Genomic DNA, 17,301 nt, shown 5'->3' on the forward strand with positions numbered 1-17,301 from the left:
AGGAAGAAGCATCCCCGAATAATATGCTCGAGAAACTTCGGCTCTCATGGGACATGCATCGCACCGCACAAGGCCAACACACAAGCTAAACTCCAACTCCTACTGAGCCAACCGTGTCAACGTATAGGCGCGCAGTTGCCCATGGAATATAAGGAGGAGAACCAACGCTCGTCTTCAACTCTCACAGAAGAGTCAGTTCTTTAGCTAAAGAACTTAAACACAACACTCGGATTCATTCCTAGGCATGGTGGTCGCTGCGTGTGGTCTATCTATCAATGTAGGAAGATCCATAGAAATGCTCTCCGGCGTACTCGAAGGACTATGAAACGTAAAATATAGCTGAGGAGCATGAGCCGTGGGTTGAGAAGAAGAAGACTACACCAAATCATCAGTTTCATTAAACTAGGCACTTATTGGAATGAGTGCTTTGGACATCCCGGCATATGTGCCCCTACTGGACCCGTTTTGAATCTTGCTCAGCCAACCAGAAGATACCCCAAGATACGCGCCATGGGCGTATCTTCATGTCGAGCGAGCAAGATCCAAATTAGGTCTAATGATGTTGTGCATGATGACTCGAAACCATCAGGCGATAGGCAGCCCTATAAATCATTCGATATACATAGTCACTTTAGTCGAGGAAAGTATCACCGCCCTGCTTTCTCTACGGGCTCTGACACGAGTGCAGTGATCTTCCCCGTTGGACACTTTCTCGATCAGCTTCAGCATAGCAAAGATTCTATCTAAGCCTGCAGACAGCGAATAGAGGGTGAGTACTTTCTTGACAGACATTGCAGCCTCAATTCCAACGTACAAGCGGTACCCTATGTCCCACGGAGTAACTCCGTCAACGCGTTGGCGCGCAGTTGTTCCATAACTCATGGGCTATGCTGTAGGGCGGAGAACCAATGCTAGTCCCAAACTCACATAAGAGAATGAGTTATTCCACTGAAGGACTCGAACGCAATACTTAGATCTGTTACAAGGCACGGCACAGCATTTTTCGCTGCGAGTAGCCTACCTATCAATGCAGGAAGATCCATAGAAATGCGCTCCGGCATACTCGAAGGACAATGAAGCGTAGACTGTTAGTGAGGGACATGAGCTGTAGGCTACAAAGGAAGAAACTACACTGAGTAATCTGTTTCAGAAAACTAGGCACTTACTGGAATGAGTCCTTTGGACATACCGGCATATGTGCCCCTACTGGACCCGTTTTGAATCTTGCTCAGTCAGCCAGAAGATACCCCAAGATACGCGCCATGGTCGTATCTTCAGGTCGAGCGTGCAAGATTCAAATCAGGCCTGGTGATGGTGTACACGATGACTCAGAACTATCAAACGACAGGCAGCTCTCTAAGTCATTCGATATACATAGTCATATCCGCCCCGGCTCCTCCACCCTCACTAGCATGATGGTAGTGGTATCTCCAGTTGGACGCTATATCGATGAGCTACAGCATAGCAGAGATTCTATATGAGCCTGCAGACAGTGAATAGGTGTTCGCCGTGTAGTCAGATTCATCGTCATGCTTTCGCCGCCCGCTCCCATATGACTGCAGTGGTCTTCCCAGTTGAACGATGATTTGATTGACCACTGCACAGGTGATATCCGATGCGAGCCAATGCCGGCTCGCTTCCAATCGTCCGGAGTGTTCTTCCCGAGTTTCGATGCAACGTTACAGCCTATATTGAGCTATCTCCATGTGATCAACAGATTGAATCCCGCTCGCTATGATTGACATGATGGCTGATGTCAACGGGAGCTGATGCCGACGAAGGACGTGTTCTCGTTATGCCAGTTTGAAATATGACGTCCAAAATATCTTCAAAGGTGTGATCGACCTTTTCGCTTCGGAGAGTTCAAATGATCTTCTGGCATCATCACAAAGGGCTTCTATGTGTGTAGAAATTAGTCATGGCGAGGATATGGTGATTAAACTCTTCGGCGTTATCCTCACATGATTGCCGACTTTGTACCATGCTCCAGATTCATGCTAGGCGCTTGTCTCGAGTGGTCGTGATGCTTGCAAGTGTTGACAAGCATATATCTTCAACCTTTTCACCAAGCAAGCTGCACTGAGGCTAAGCGTGGTTGTGTATGTTTTTGACTCGTCGACGACGTTTCACGTTGAATGCAGGTTATGCCATTCTCCGACTTGCCGACAAGTGGATATGTCTTCCGTCACTCACGTGGCTGCTCTACTTGGTGTGCGGCATTTGACAGGGCAAGAACACAACAGAGCACATACGCTGGAATTCAAGTTCGGCAGTAAACCAGCTGCATAACTTGTTTCCATGGGTGGACTTTTTCAGATCAATTCAAGGCGTCGGAGCAAGGCTGACATGCTTGATGCGAGTCAAATATTTGTGGAGCTCCTGAGATAGCTCAACACATATATCGAACGAGCAATCTTGCCGATTGGAAGATATCACAGCTTCGATCGTCTTCCGTACTTCCCAGTTTATCTTCTTTCTGCATCAGTCAAGCGCCTGCATTCAACAGTAATCATGACCAAATCATTGCATTCGGACTATGAAAGTTCTCCTTGCCTCTAAAAAGTAATTTCCGATTCTGCCTCCTCCCCACACAGTGCCACACTTCCATTGACATCAATATAGAACGCCACTAGCAACCAGATGTTCTCAGCATCGCTGACTAACACTTGTAGCAAGAAGCTCAAGGAGTCGATGGCCGGCCACTTCCCTCTCTTAGCTAATTAAAATACTCAACGCCTGTGATGATGATAATACACACTGAATATAGCGATGGAATACAGGCAGAAGTTGAAGCCAGTAGAGCAGCAGCCGCTTTGTTCTTCCGCTTATAGAGTGTTGCTGGCCACCCCCCACATAAGGGCTTCCAACATTTTTATATACCACCCTCGACTCGACACACTTATATTTTATCGGCCAACGCTGAAGCAGGGATGAAGACCGTGAACATGTCAATGAGAAAAGGTTGGACAAACTTACGATCTATCTGCGGCATCGGACTTATCTTGTTAGACTCCGATTCCCCTTTGGGTGATGACTCATCGTCTAGCTCAATCTCGCTCACGCATTCTCCGCCAGAGTCCGTTGGAGCCTCGCCACCCGGAGAGGCAACTGCACGTAACAGAGCATTTGAGGACAGCCTCTGCAGACGAGCGAGAGTAAGGTAGCGGCACTACCTAGATCCGGACGGGGGTCGAAAGGAAGAGCATCCCTATCCTCCTGATGCTCAACCATCGATCGTATCATACTTGAACAGTCGAGAACCTAATGATCGACTATGTCTTGCAAGCAGTACTGTTGCGTACGATCTCATCTAGCGGACCGAATCCATGCACTCGGCACCCAGCATCACCAACTAGGATGCACTTTTTGGATGCTACATACACCAGTGAGGTGAGAGGGCATAGATACCTATGCGAGATGGTGAATGCCATGCGACTTAGTAGCAGTACTCGTCATAGTTCTCATCATCCATCCTCCGCTGGAAGTCGGCAAGCGACTCGAAATGCCGAAGAAGGATAATCTGCAGCCTCGAGTCCGCTGCGCGCCCTGCAAAGGATATGCGGAGTGGCAAAGGTCTCTGACTCGATTCCAACCGCCAGCATTATTACTAACGAGTTGCCGCAAGACAATACTGCCATCCGTGCCACCCAACACCATCAGCGCCACAGGCTTCTCCACCTCGCTTGTAGTGGCGGCTCCCGCAGCTTGAATCTCCCCTGAGCTCCCACTCGGTGATGCAGAAGACTTGGCATGATGCTGAAGCCAGATACCGCACTCACAATGATGCAGTCATGTCTACGCCAACTGAATACAGCTCTATCGTCCGCTACCTTTTTCCCTCTCTTCTTATGACTCCTCTTCTTAGGAGTTTCCTCAGGAGAAGCAGTAGAAGCGCCAGCAGCAGTACTGTCCTCTCCTGGTCCATGCACTATCTCCTCACTGCCGTCATCATCATTATCAGACTCGTCTGCTTGAGGGGTCCTTGCGTTATCCTGGTTACTGCTCCTTGTGAGAGGGAGCTCCATCTTAACGTCCAACTGGACCACAGCAAACGCCGATAGTGGCGCACCACACGTCATGATCGAGGTAGGATACCTAAACCGTAACGACGATAACCATCATGGACACGGAGCGTCAACTGATAGTTACAAACCGACACAGGATCATCACGGGACGCTATGGGCATATACCACAAACATCCAAGACTTCAAAAAAATGCCAGAAGCACAATAATGAGATGAGCGACTAACACTCTGAGAATCAAGCTCATCCCGTCTCGCAACGACGAATCCAAATGGTAGTTTGGAGGACACACTGAAGCGACGACCTAACCCTTACACATGCTCAATAGTCCTGTCTTCCCTTCGCCATAATACCACAGTATGATGGGCAGCCAGAGTGAATACCACATCGAGCATGTAGCAGTAATTGATACAGGTGATGGCATCGTGACTACCACTCATAGCACTTTGGGATGATGCAGATTGTGGATGCCCACTGGCACTCCTGTCCTCACTACTCTCAACAGAAGGCAATGACGATGGTGAACTAAGACAAGATACTCATATGCACTCACAATAATCGTCTATGGCTGAGGACATCTAGCGTAAGCAGAGCATGAGGATGAACATCCAACTCACGTAAAGGTATCCACTTTATTGAATTCTTTGTCCAAGACCATAATCCCACCGTTCTCTAGACCAACCCATACCTCCTCGTGGAGGTAGCATATGGCCGTCGCAGCAGGGCACGACTTACCACCCGACGGTCCTGAGGATAAGTCCACCAATACCTCAGATTACTGCAACGACTCTAGTCAAGAAGTCGCCAGGCCAACCCCAGACTACCTTCCTCTTCTCCAACACTAGGGAGAGTGAGAGTGACGACTCCCGATGGTGCAGGGCTATCCAGGGAATTGAAGACATACAGCAGTCCCGAGGTAGACCCTACAGCAACTCCCATGCACTACTTAGAGCAACGTAACATACCAGCAACAACCGCTGTTCGATCCACGCCTTCGTCCTCTCCAGCCGGCATCACAGTCATACACGTTATCCCATCAAGCAATGCCTCAACACTCACTGAGCGCCCTTCCGACGGTGCGGTGAAATATGTATGAATAACAGTCTTCTGTTGAGGAGCGAAGATCTGACAGTTCATATGATGCTATATCGGCAGATTCGTTGATCGATCACCTCGATCAGATTCCGTTCCTGGCATCCCAGATAAATCACCGGATTCCCCGCTATGAGTCCTTGCGCGCCACAGGTGAATGATTGACCTAAAAGCTGAGGTCATCGCTCAGAACGGCGAAGCCACGCTCGAACATGCTGCTACTGTGGCTACTGCTACAATGACCGTCATCATCTACTACCTTCTCGAGGAGTATGTGAGTACTCTAACTTCCCTTTCTTGAACTCCGAATCCAATGAATACAACTCGAGCACTAAATGAATACCACATGCACCATTCTCACCGGGTTGTGTTGATATTATCACTCACCACTGGGCGTTAGCGAGTACGCCATCTCCTCCCCGTCTATAGTGAGGATGCCCGAGAACAGCACCGGCCCACGCTTTCCTAACCGATGCAATGCCGTTACTCACTACGGAAGCTAGCATTGTTATACAAGTCGGATAATAGACAGCGAATTAGAAAATGAACTTTTCTTCGGAGAAGACCATACCCTCATACCAGTTCGCTTATCTCCAAACTCTAATTGTATCTCCAATGCTGCACGGGACTGGCTCGTTGACCACAAGGACTCTCGAAAAGACGACAGCCACTTGAACATGCTAGATGATGAAAAACTATCCTCGAGCATCACAACAACCTATCCCTCGTAACCACTTAACACAATACAACGTGAGCCAAGTCAATAGTAACTAGCCTTACTCTCTTCCTCCACTCAATAGCACCACACACAGCAGCAAGAGGCAGCATCCAAGATACCAACCCTCTACTGGGCACGAGTGCATAATGAGGTGGAAGAGCAAGCATCAGTGAGGAAGAAAATCGGACGGCCGAAGAGTGATGAAACTATACACCATCTAATAGTGTGTTCATCTACTCCCTGTCGTCTTAACAGTATCAACGTAGTGAAACAGGAATCGGAAGCGGGCCTTATGGCCACACACTTTCATCACTACGACGACTCTGGTGGAATCCACTCCAACTCTAGCTTAGTATCTGATGAGAATGAAAACGATAATGACATAGTCGTGGAGCTACAATAGAATTACTCCTTATGAATGTTCATGGCCTTAGCGGCGAACCTGTCAGGAGTCCTGATATCGTACAAGCAGCAAGAGCCGATCCATACCACGGTGAACACGATGATGCTGAGATAAGAGATGAGGTGCTATACGAGGCCATCAGAGGCTGGGAGAACTTACGTGACAAATGTACCAGCAAGGAAGGTAGGGGTCACAACACGCTTCATCCAGCCCGACTTGGCGAGAGCCACCTGCGTGACCTCTTGGATGACCTACCATGAGAAATGAGTAACAGATGACACAAGGCGGAGGGAATGCGATATACCTCCTCATGCTTCTTCTCCTCTTCCTGCTGCTTACTCAACAGAGGCTTAGCCTGATCGAACTGCTCAGCGGAGGCAGCAGCGACTGGAACGGCTACTTCCTAGCAGAGGAGTCTGGTAACGAGGGATAAAGGAAGCATTGCACTTACGGAAGCCATAGACTGTTCCTGGCCGAACACAGCAAGGACGGCAACGAGGCAGAAAACGAACAAAGCATTGAACGAACGCATTGGTAGTAGTTACTGGTGGAGAGGAGCTCTACGAGCAGGAGAAAAAACTCAACTAACAACTGAGTAGCAGATCCAACCTGAGGTACACCAAGGCAACACAATCTCTTCAGACGCTCCCATTCCACAACAGCGAAAAAAATCTCAAGTGTTCACAGTATATTCAATGTCAGCAGTGTGATATGGGAAACACATCGGAAGTGCTGATGATGACAATGTGCTAAGAATGGTGATGGTCATAGTGTGACGCTAACGATGACGGTGAGACAAGCAAGTCGCTGACTAATATACTACAGTACTCAACGATTATCTCTGTTGAGGAATTGCCAGAATGCAAGATTCCACACATCATAGAACGTCGTCGTTGAGCAGACCCAAGGATAATAACCTCCGCATTTAGCTCCAGGTAACCTTGGGTAGAGGTTCTCCACTCTCCTCAGCTTCCATTATCATCTCCCAAAGAGGCGACAACTCACGAAGGTATGTCACTTGTTCGATGACCTTGGCTATCGCATTATCAACCTCTTCATCCGTGGTGAAGCGGCCAATACCGAACCTGTCACACAATGAACAGCATACCATCAAAACATGAACCCTGGTGACACCTTACCTAAGGCTCGTATGTGCAAGATCATCACCAACACCGATCGCTCGAAGGACATAGCTAGGCTCAAGGCTGGCACTAGTACATGCCGAGCCGCTAGATACACAGAGATCCTTACTAAGGGCCATCAACAGAGACTCTCCCTCTACAGCAGAGAAAGAGAGATTAACATTACCGAAATACCTAGAAGGGAGTAGTGATGATAAGACGACGATCCCCTTCGTACCTCTCTTTCTCACTTCCGTTGAGTATGACCTTAGGTAGGTGTCCTCTGATACCATCCAGAAGCTTTCGAGCTAACCTCGACACATGCTCCTTATCCCTGTCCATCTCCTTCTGACATATCTCACAGGCAGCACCAAACCCCACCACATTAGGAGTAGCTAAAGTACCAGAACGGAGACCACGCTCCTGACCACCACCATCAATGATAGGGCGCATACGTACACGAGGATGACGACGTCTAACGTAGAGGGCCCCGACCCCTTTAGGGCCATAGACCTTATGTCCAGAGATACTCATCAAGTCGATGTTCATATCATTCACGTCCAACGGAATCTTACCGACAGCTTGTGCGCAGTCTGTATGGAAGTAGACACCGTGCTTCCTGCAAACCTCGCCAATCTTCTTAAGTGGTTGCTCAACGCCTATCTCGTTGTTCACAGCCATAACACTGACTAGAACAGTCTCGCCAGGCCTGATGGCCTCCTCGAGCTGTTTGAGGTTGATCAAACCGTCATGGTCAACCGGCAGATATGTAACTTCAACATCGTCATTCTGTTCTGCCAATGCACGAGCACTAGCCAATACACACTTATGCTCAATTTGAGTAGTGATCACGTGTTTCTTGCCGGTCTTAGTCCTGAGAGAAAGAAACTCATTCGTCTGCACTAGTAGTAGAAGAGAGCAATCGTACTTGGCGTAGTTAGTGACACCTTTCAAAGCCAGGTTGTTGGACTCAGTAGCACCACTAGTGAATATGATCTCCTTAGGGTTGGCACCGATCAGACTGGCCACTTGTCCTCTGGCGTGTTCACAGGCATCATCAGCCTCCCAACCATAGGCGTGACTCCGACTGTGAGGGTTGCCGTACCTGTTCATATCGACGAGTCGGAACCGTTCAAGTGGATGAACTACACTTACATATTGCAGAAGTACGGCAACATCGCATCAAGGACGCGAGGGTCCATAACAGTGGTAGCACCATTATCAAAATACGCCTGAGTGAAAGTACATCACATATACCTAACATGGACCTAATCCGTATCATGCACGCTCGACCTCTAGATACGCCTTACGACTCTCAACAACGCCACTTCTATAGTAACACCCTATCACGAGACAAGTCTCTGAGCAACTCAGCGCATGATGACTTTCCTAAGCTCTACCAAACCCGAGCTGAACTGCGACAACCCACCAACCTACTGGTCGCTTATATTCGATATCTTCCACTTGATCTGCCTTAGTGGCGAAGGCTCTGCCGCAACGACTCAGGACGGCCACTTGAGCCCTGCTAGCCAAGGTTAGAGCGCTCCGAGAGCATGACAGCATTTTGGGTAAAGCTGTATACGCTGAGTGCCACTGACGGCGGCGCGGTAAAAATGCATGAAACTAATTGACCTAACTGCAAGAAAATGTTAAACATGATTGGGTATCAAGTTGAGCAAATTTGTGACAGGCAAATATTGGCAATGATGATGGCTACTGTTGATTAACCAGTCGCCTATCAATATGTAATACTGAAGGAGAATTCAGCGGCTTGGCCAGCGACAAGTTTCGTTTTAAGAGCGTCTCATGGTAGGACACAACAAACATTGGTGGAACCAGGCATCGTGTAGGGTATAACATTACTCTCTATACCGTGTGTGAGTTGATCATAAACACATTAGAAACATCACAAGTGGGAATCCATGAGGCAACAATACACTGTGATGGCGTTCAAGTTCAGTGCCCGAAACCGCTGGTATTGTGAGCATGTCCTCTTCCAACTCCTCCAGACGGGCCTCCAAGTCCATGAGCACGTCTAGGCTCAGCGGTACATCAACCTCATCATCATCTAGGAAGATATCTGGTCGATCTCTCTCCACTAAAAAGAGCCAAGTAGACCCCAACTGCCGTAGTTATCCTTATGGTTGGGGTATTTCTCAGTCGGTCTCATCGGGAAGGCCAAGCTCGGCTAGCAGTGACTGGTACAGTGACACTGTTGACTGTCCTTTTCTTGGTGACTACCCTCTGAGTAGGGCACGAAGCACAGGCTTCCTCCCTCAAATAGGTAATGGTCTCCTCCTCTTTATGGTGGTAGTAGTGGTCGTCGGCTTTTCGTCAGGGTGCTACCCCCTCACTGGCATTCCTGGGTACACAGGATACGTACCAAGGAAGGGGCCAGAGAACGTCATCGGTGCTACCTTTCGACGCGCTAATGAATTGGCGCTTTATAGAGACTCTCGACGACCGGCGTATGTTACAGATGACCACTTCCTGCCACTTTGCCTCTCATCGTCATCAACTATGCAATGGAGGAGGAACCCGGGAGGCCTAGGCGGCCGGCTGGGAGCCGATGTGCCTGGGTAAGACTCTTTTGAGGTCGATGGTGACGGCTCATCGTAGATACGGTGGGTATATACCCGGAAAGTACAGTGACAACGTATTCGGGCAAGTGTTTGCCCAAGCCAATAGAAAAGCCCGGACAATCAAGTTACAACAGGCTATGGAGAGGAACGAGGCTCAGCAGAGGCTTATGAATGGATAATGGAGGGCAGATAGTAGTGTAGGCAATGTGCCGCCGCTGCCATATCACTGCTATCTCTTGTAGGTGTCGATCATGCGTGCTCGGATATAGCATCGAGTCTATCAGGGTATGGAGGATGTGCATGCACATTTAATGTTACTGTCACAAGGGTGTTCACAACGCTAATGTGTTGCGTTGGAGTAAAGAGTGGGCGGCGTCTGGTCTGGGCTAGCCTTGTTGGAGTTGGGTAAATTCGGTAATCTATTCAAGTTGTATACTGTCGGGGTCGACTTATTCAGTGACACCTACTTAAACTCGGTGACACTTCTTAACCGGGAGATGGTGTAGAACTATCTCCTAAACGATGTGCTGAGTTTCTAGTTCAAATCATTAATCTTCTCGTCATTCTGTCGAGCGACATAACTCGATACCGCATAGTGGATAATATGCGCGGCTTGCACCGGCACTTGCTGGATATATACCGTATTAATTGACAATCATCTTGCCGTTCGGAATGTACTCCTGGGTCCTTCGCCCTCTTGGTCGGTCTCGGTTGAAGTTTCTACCGTATGCGGTAGGTGCGCTCTGACCGCCCTGATGGATGATCCCATACGTGTCTGAGTATACGTCGTCCGCTTGTGTTTCGCAGGGAGAATCTCAGTGGTATCGAGCTGGCTTGTTTCTCCATTTTTATCTTTGATGGGCTGGTGACTAGATCCAGACCACATTCTGGTCTAGTGCTCAGGCTCAGCGAGGATATTTTTCTGGTCATTCTGCGCGCACCTTGAAAAATGGCCTATAGTTGTGCATATGAGTCTGGTGATGGAAACGAAGTGGTATCAGCAGTGAGAATTCTGGATTCTGGTTTTGTTCTATACAGTAATATGATAGAATATGAACGGCAACAAGGTTTAATGATCAGTTAATAATAATCATACTAATAGTTATTTATTATAGTGATATCACCCACTATGGATAGGAATCCTGATAGTAATCATAAGAAGTCGAGAAAAAACAGTTCGAAAGGAAGAAGGGAAGTTGCGAAGCGGATGGTGAGTCGTGCCATATTTTGTTTGTCTACGCGAACTATGTAGTTCAGTATGAAGATAAGAACAAGCTACAGGAAGACCTAGATGACTTGAAGGTTGAGGTCATCAGATTGCGGACGGTCTGCGAAGAGGATCGTCATAATTTATTAGAGCAACTGCTCTATATGCCGGGAGGTACGGTTTCCTTCGATAGGCACTTAATTGATGCCGATACAGCATTGTACAGTTTGCTGATAGATGGAAACTTACAGACTGTGATACTGAGTATCACACTACGGCTCCCGTTCTTCGAGTTCAGCTTGGACCAGTTGTAGTTGACGCCTTGACCACGAGGAAGATAGCTTATCGTAGATCATTTGCTGAAGCTTTTCACTCCTTATCAGACCCGATATACGAATTGCCTTCAGTTGATGAATTGATCAATGTCACTCAAGTGCAACCCCTCCAATGGAAGCCTCAGATACGTCGAGGACGAACGCAGACACAGCAGTCTTTTGATGAGCAACAAAGAACTCTTCGTGTGGGTATAGACGCTATATATCGACTCAGATCAGGGGAGTTTGCATTCGTACCCGCCCCTATTTTATTGGACCTCCAGGTAGCGGAAAATCATTCATTACCGCTCATTGGGGTGCTTGTGCTTTGGCAAAGGGTTTCAGTGCCATTGTAACTAGCGTGGCAAGTGAACGAGCTGCAGCACTTGGAGGTGAACATATTCATCTGGTTTTCCCATACCTGTAGCCCAAAACCTCTCGAGTCGTACTTTAGCTGAGAGAGCTCTCACTAGATTAGTCCGAGATACAATCAAGACGCATAGCCTGCTTTCTCTGCCGAATTTAGTTTGTGTTTATCTCGTTTATTATTATCGACTCGTGGATTGATGAATACGGACGAATCGGTGTAATCGGTTGTGCTTAGCTTGATAATACTCTTTTCCCCTAATATGAGCATCTCTTCTCTAGATCTAGCGAAGGATACCGAGTTTGTCGAAAACTTCACCGAAGTACACCTCGCCAATGTTCCTGACGATGGCTATGCTGTCAGACCTAACAGGGAGCGAAGAATCAAGCTCTTCGCCAAGTTACTCCACTGCAAACGAGCTGATGCTTCGGGTCTTTTCCGGTTCACCAAGGCCAACGATAAGAAGTATGGTCCTAGGGTTCCAACAGAGACCCCATACGATCGATGGTTGTTGATGATGGAGATCAGCACATCAACCACTTTTGTGATAATATCACGTGATCCAAGCAGCACTAGTGTTCTACTGCATTATAACGAGTGTATTACATTGGGTGGTCTCGTGGCGCTGTTATAGTGTAGAGGCTGTGGAGAACTTGAAAATGGCACCCGAATCCGAGGAGTACCTAATCCTTTGGTGCCGATAACAATTGCTAATCTACCCGAGTTCGGTCTTAGATCAGCGGAGATCACTACGCGATTCAAGTCTTTTTTTGTCACCGGTTGCCAGATTGATGTTGTTAACCTCGGCATCATACGTGCAACCTGTCCTAGACTTCTCTGTGATGGTCAAATGTCAACGAAGGCATGTCCTTGCACTGCAGTGTTGCCTAAAAATGCCTGGACGTTGAGGATGACCATCAATTGTGACCACCTTGGAAGTAGCGTTGAGATTGACGTATGTGGCCATAACCTAACATCGTGGTTTGCAAAGCCGGCTGTTCGGGTGAGTAAGTATCGAGTGAGCATCAAATTATGTCTTCCAATCGTCTCCTTGGATTTCACTAGGCATCGTTATCATATAGGCCGATGCTGGTTTGATAGAACCATTTGGGATACGGGAAGCAGCAGTACCGCTTGTGGAGTATATCAATGGTCGTAATGGGTGGTCTCTCACGGGATGGTGTAAACCATCCCGCATAGGAGATGGGGAAACTTCAGTTAGTAAATCAATAATACATGTGACGAGATTGGAGCCAGCCTCAATTGACGAGGAAACAGCGCTATGGCTCGATGAACACAAGTACCTAGTCATCAGATGTTGACTGTGCAGATTGGAACAGTTAGTTCGTAGGTATGATTTTCCACGGCCGGCGCCAATACGTGCAGGCCCACCTCCTTTTGTCGGGCAGTATGCTCGTGACCGACTCAATGTAAGTGCGTCGCTTGTTTCCCGCTCTCCTTCGTAAGTACGACCGTAGTCTACGGTCCGTAGATTTGTTTGTTTTATCTTGTGTTCCAGAATCGTCGGGATGCTGATCGCAACCAAGGCTTACAAGTTGTAAGTTACAACATCAAAGAGGACAGAATAATGCTCAAGGCGGCCCAGGCAATGGTGGTCAGGGCGGCCGAGGCAACGATGGTCAGGGCGGCCAAGGCAACGATGGTCAGGGCGGCCAAGGCAACTGTGATCGGGACCAAGGCAACGTTAGTCATGGCCAAAGGCACAGGGGTCAAGGCAACAACCCTCAAGGAGATAGCCTAGACCGCCAGCTCGGTACCAGTGGTCAGCATCGTGTTCAGGATAGCGATGGATTAGGTGGCGAACAGGCTGATGGCGGGCGTCGTTCTGGTCAGTGCCATGATGATGAAGAGGGCAAGGGGAATGATGACGACGATGGGCCAGCATCCAAGCGGGGGAGACTTGAAGGTACTAACTTTTTCCTTCGTATTGTCATAGCCTTTTCTCCCTCTGATTGTGCTCCACCGAGTCTAGAATCTAGACTCTAGCAAGGAAGTATCAAGTGAATGATGAGATCTCTCGCTTTCAGATAAAAAAGCCAACACAGCCGGAGCCGGAGCATCTGGCAATCAGGTGAGTTGTTCTGAACTACTCAACACCACTCGATCAACAGTGTGAACTAGTTGTTCACTCTATTCATCGAGCGGTGTTGAGCGGTTTTGTCAGGCGGCTGCCAATGGGCGCGCAGCAGAACCACCATCGTTGCTTGCCGCTGCCTTTGCCGCATTGAATTGAAAGAGGTGCTCATGTTATAATGTGTGTTTCTGGATGTGTGCTCCACCCTTGCTGATCTAAAGGGGGAGAATCAGAGGTTGGTAATTCACATATAGACCTGTCCTTGAATGTATTTGCTGTAGATTGCGGGAGTCTCTCTTAATGAAAGATAAGAAAATTAATTGGAAATCTATGTAAAGGTATTCGGGCAGTGTTGTAAAGTATTTTCGTTTTCCTCAGTTGAGCTCGGTAGTTTTCTTACTAATTCTAGGGGTTTGTATACGAATCTGAGTTGTCATTTTAAGTCTTCAGAAACCAACGAGATGGTACCAAAACATTCCCTGAGATGAGGTTTTCCTTGCAAAGGGGAAGGGTGTGTTGAAATCTAAAGACTATACGCAATAGTCTCGACCACGAGGCCGAATGAGAATGATCAATCATTGCTCATAGTAGACAGCCTCTAAATTTGTGCTTACGGATGGACGGACGTTCGCCCACGAATAACCGCAAACTGCATCATAAGTTCCACTTCTGTTTCCTATTTCTTAATTTCTTTTTTTTCTGTTAGTATTTTCTCCTAATTTCAATTTTCTGAGGGAAATCTATAGTAGAACATGTAGATTTTCCCATACTGTACTCAATAGCTCAAGCAGTTGATCGTTAATCAGTATAGTCCTGGTCAGGGCTCAGCGAGCAGGAGGGAGTTGGAAAAGAGTTGGGTAGAAAGCAGTGAGTGAGTATTATGAGTACTACATTAGGAGGGGTCCTCGAATCATATATCTCCACTCAGACTCAAGGATTCTGTAGTCACATTGCAGGGACAAGTAAAGGAGAGAGGGGAAGAAATCAATTACCAGTGATACTAGATGAGGAGAAGTCCCGTGAATCATACGTTCCCATTCAGACTCACGAATACCAATGATAGCAGTAGCGAGGGCAGCTGTTCACCGCGAAGCGTGAGGCGGCCTCATCCGAGAAACGGAAGCGTGTACTCTCCAGGCTCTGTCCATCCCAGTCAGCAAGCACTACCCTTCCATCTGCTAAGAAACGTTTCCTCACTAAGCTCCCACCAGCTCAGTCTGTGAACAGTTCGCATCAATTAACCGTCATCGTCCACAACACTCACATCTCGAAGATGGAATCAAACGGAACTCCAGTTGGAGGAATAGCAACCACTCGAGTGTTTACAAAACTGTCTCCCTCCGGTCACCGAAATATCTGCACTTCATCATCTGGAAGCAGCGCGGCAGTTGTCAGTTGGAGGCGAGAATTGTATACTACTGCTGCAACTGGGAGGGTCGACCGCAAATTCAATAAGTTACCATCCGTGCCAAAACCATGGTATCTTATAGTTTTCATACGACCCGAATGTGTTGGTTTAAGTCTGTTAATCTACTACATTTCTTTACAAAAAAGTGTTGTTCATCCGTTAGTGCGGCGTTTTTGTTTTTGCTATTGGCCTCCCTTCACCTACCCTCCCCTTCACCTGCTAGGCTGGCCCCAGCGAGGCATTAAGAGAACCACCTCCTAGCGGTATCGCACAGGCAGCTTTGCACCAGTTCTACTGAGTCGCGGCTTCAAACGGTTCCGGTTCCTCTGATGACTCGGCGTGGTGTGAGGTCTATGTCTTCTATTGTACTCCGTCGGAAGCTGTGGGCGGCCAAAAGGAGAGTTGGTAGGCGTCTCCACCGGTTCTTCAATACCCTCTATGATACGTCTACTTATCCCATTTTCGATCGAAACGACGCCACTACGACTTCTACTGTTCCTACAACCATCCACCATGACGAGATTCGCATCCTTCAAGTTAATGTCCGGGGCATACGGAAAAACCTTCCCCTTCTACAAGGGCGTGCTCTCTCCTCTAAGGCGTCGCTTGTTGTTGCTTGCGAAACGATGATAGACGACTCAGTTGAAAGTGGCTCTCTCTCTTTGCCCGGCTATTCTCTGGTTACCCGTAGGGATCGTACTTCTCATGGTGGTGGTCTCCTAGTCTGGGGTAAATCAGTCCTAAACGTTACTGAAGTCGACTGTGATTCTACGGCGGAATGTTGCTGGGTGCTCGTGGCAACTGTCATCGGTAACATCTGCATCCTATGCGCCTATCGTCCTCCTAACACTACTCATGTCGAACATTATCTTAGGAGATCCTTTCATAAGGTCACGGTTTTTAATCCTATTTGCGTTCTGGCCGTTGGTGACTTCAACAAGCACTCCTTGGATAGCCTCTTCTCGACTACTCGAAGTCTGGGTCTTTCGCAAATCGTCCGTGAGCCGACTCATATACACGGTGGTACTCTTGATATGGTCTTCACCAACTCTGATACCCACTGTATTAAGGCCAAAGTTGATCCTATTGAGGCTCGTATCTCGGACCACTCGTGTGTTGTCACCACTATTCCTATCACACTGACGACGGACTCATCCCGGACCACGCGACCTGGCTGGGACTTTAGGGTAGCTGATTGGCCTAAGTTCCGTACCTATGCTTGCTGTAAGTTGAGGAGAAATCTTTTCTCTAATGGTTCTCCCGATAATGCTGTTGAGCACCTTCAAGCAGTACTCCGCGCTGGTCTACGCAACTTCGTCAAAGAGGTTCACATACCTACCTACCAAAACTCGGTTCCATGGTGGGACGAGACCTGTACAAGCGCTTTTGCCTCTCTGCTGAGAGCCTCTTCTACCGATTCTCGAGATTCTGCTCTTCAGCTCATAGAAGCTAAGCGGTCTGGTTACTGTGACTCTGTTCGCTCTAAGCTCGTTGGTGGTCGACTTTCGTGTAAGCAGTTTCATCGTCTCGCTAAAGAACTCTCGCTGAGCACCAAAGCTAAGTCTTGCGCTATTCCCCCTTTGGAACTGAGCCCTGGTGTTCTCACTACTGACGATGCGGCTAAAGCCGAAGCGCTGGCGAAGCATTTCGAATCAAAGATGATACTTCCCCCCGTGTCCGCCCCCTTCAAACTTGGTGATAGGATCGCTGACGCACAATCCATCACAACCTTACGCGTTGACCCTTGTGATGTTAGGAGTGTTCTTGAACGACTGAATGTCTCTAAAGCTGCAGGTCCTTCCTGTATCGGCCCTAGGGTTTATCGTGAATTGGCTGGTGTTCTAGCCCTCCCTCTCTCAAGACTCTACAACAACATCCTCCAAAAGGGTCTATGGCCAAGGGCTTGGAAGACCTCCAACATTTGCCCCATCTACAAGCGGAAATCCAAGCGTGATGTTCGCAACTACCGTC

At 48.1% G+C, this 17,301-nt stretch overlaps 6 protein-coding genes across 6 annotated transcripts in view; 3 read left to right on the forward strand and 3 right to left on the reverse strand.

The window, feature by feature from the left end:
* Nucleotides 1-3,436: 3,436 nt before the first annotated feature.
* Pmar_PMAR005761 (hypothetical protein) lies at nt 3,437-5,621 on the reverse strand (the record flags this gene model as incomplete). The annotated part of the gene is made up of 9 exons (XM_002785398.1): nt 3,437-3,546; nt 3,609-3,756; nt 3,831-4,095; nt 4,339-4,548; nt 4,641-4,770; nt 4,848-4,946; nt 4,989-5,148; nt 5,398-5,446; nt 5,503-5,621. The coding sequence occupies 9 exons, from the start codon at nt 5,619-5,621 to the stop codon at nt 3,437-3,439; spliced, it is 1,290 nt and encodes a 429-aa protein (XP_002785444.1).
* Nucleotides 5,622-5,870: 249 nt separating this feature from the next.
* Nucleotides 5,871-6,809, reverse strand: Pmar_PMAR005762 (hypothetical protein). Its single transcript, XM_002785399.1, has 5 exons — nt 6,688-6,809; nt 6,541-6,639; nt 6,396-6,487; nt 6,243-6,341; nt 5,871-6,189 (listed from the first exon to the last, which is right to left on the reverse strand). The coding sequence occupies exons 1-5, from the start codon at nt 6,766-6,768 to the stop codon at nt 6,183-6,185; spliced, it is 378 nt and encodes a 125-aa protein (XP_002785445.1). The 5' UTR covers nt 6,769-6,809; the 3' UTR covers nt 5,871-6,182.
* A 352-nt stretch (nt 6,810-7,161) lies between these two features.
* On the reverse strand, nt 7,162-8,920 carry Pmar_PMAR005763 (conserved hypothetical protein; the record flags this gene model as incomplete). Its single annotated transcript, XM_002785400.1, has 6 exons — nt 7,162-7,321; nt 7,376-7,552; nt 7,596-8,231; nt 8,286-8,462; nt 8,513-8,589; nt 8,795-8,920. The coding sequence occupies 6 exons, from the start codon at nt 8,918-8,920 to the stop codon at nt 7,162-7,164; spliced, it is 1,353 nt and encodes a 450-aa protein (XP_002785446.1).
* Nucleotides 8,921-9,877: 957 nt separating this feature from the next.
* Nucleotides 9,878-10,118, forward strand: Pmar_PMAR005764 (hypothetical protein; the record flags this gene model as incomplete). Its single annotated transcript, XM_002785401.1, has 2 exons — nt 9,878-9,936; nt 9,977-10,118. The coding sequence occupies 2 exons, from the start codon at nt 9,878-9,880 to the stop codon at nt 10,116-10,118; spliced, it is 201 nt and encodes a 66-aa protein (XP_002785447.1).
* A 1,971-nt stretch (nt 10,119-12,089) lies between these two features.
* Nucleotides 12,090-14,081, forward strand: Pmar_PMAR005765 (circumsporozoite protein, putative; the record flags this gene model as incomplete). Its single annotated transcript, XM_002785402.1, has 6 exons — nt 12,090-12,292; nt 13,179-13,257; nt 13,320-13,385; nt 13,448-13,754; nt 13,876-13,919; nt 14,013-14,081. The coding sequence occupies 6 exons, from the start codon at nt 12,090-12,092 to the stop codon at nt 14,079-14,081; spliced, it is 768 nt and encodes a 255-aa protein (XP_002785448.1).
* A 1,875-nt stretch (nt 14,082-15,956) lies between these two features.
* Pmar_PMAR005766 (conserved hypothetical protein) overlaps nt 15,957-17,301 on the forward strand; it is a gene marked incomplete at both ends in the record, with an annotated part of 1,548 nt that continues 203 nt past the window's right edge. The window contains one exon of the mRNA XM_002785403.1: nt 15,957-17,301. This exon is cut by the window's right edge and continues 4 nt beyond it. Within this exon, the coding sequence (XP_002785449.1) occupies nt 15,957-17,301 (1,345 nt within the window).

This window comes from Perkinsus marinus (assembly GCF_000006405.1).
Source record: "Perkinsus marinus ATCC 50983 genomic scaffold scf_1104296932546, whole genome shotgun sequence".
Lineage (NCBI taxonomy): Eukaryota > Perkinsozoa > Perkinsida > Perkinsidae > Perkinsus > Perkinsus marinus.

What these genes read in the sequence shown, in the direction of transcription:
- Pmar_PMAR005762 (XM_002785399.1), bottom strand. Translation starts at nt 6,768, where the DNA reads ATGCGTTCGTTCAATGCTTTGTTCGTTTTCTGCCTCGTTGCCGTCCTT. An exon ending in AGGAACAGTCTATGGCTTCC is followed by an intron (nt 6,640 to 6,687) that starts GTAAGTGCAATG and finishes CTCCTCTGCTAG; the next exon opens with GAAGTAGCCGTTCCAGTCGC. An exon ending in CTTGCTGGTACATTTGTCAC is followed by an intron (nt 6,342 to 6,395) that starts GTAAGTTCTCCC and finishes CTCTTATCTCAG; the next exon opens with CATCATCGTGTTCACCGTGG.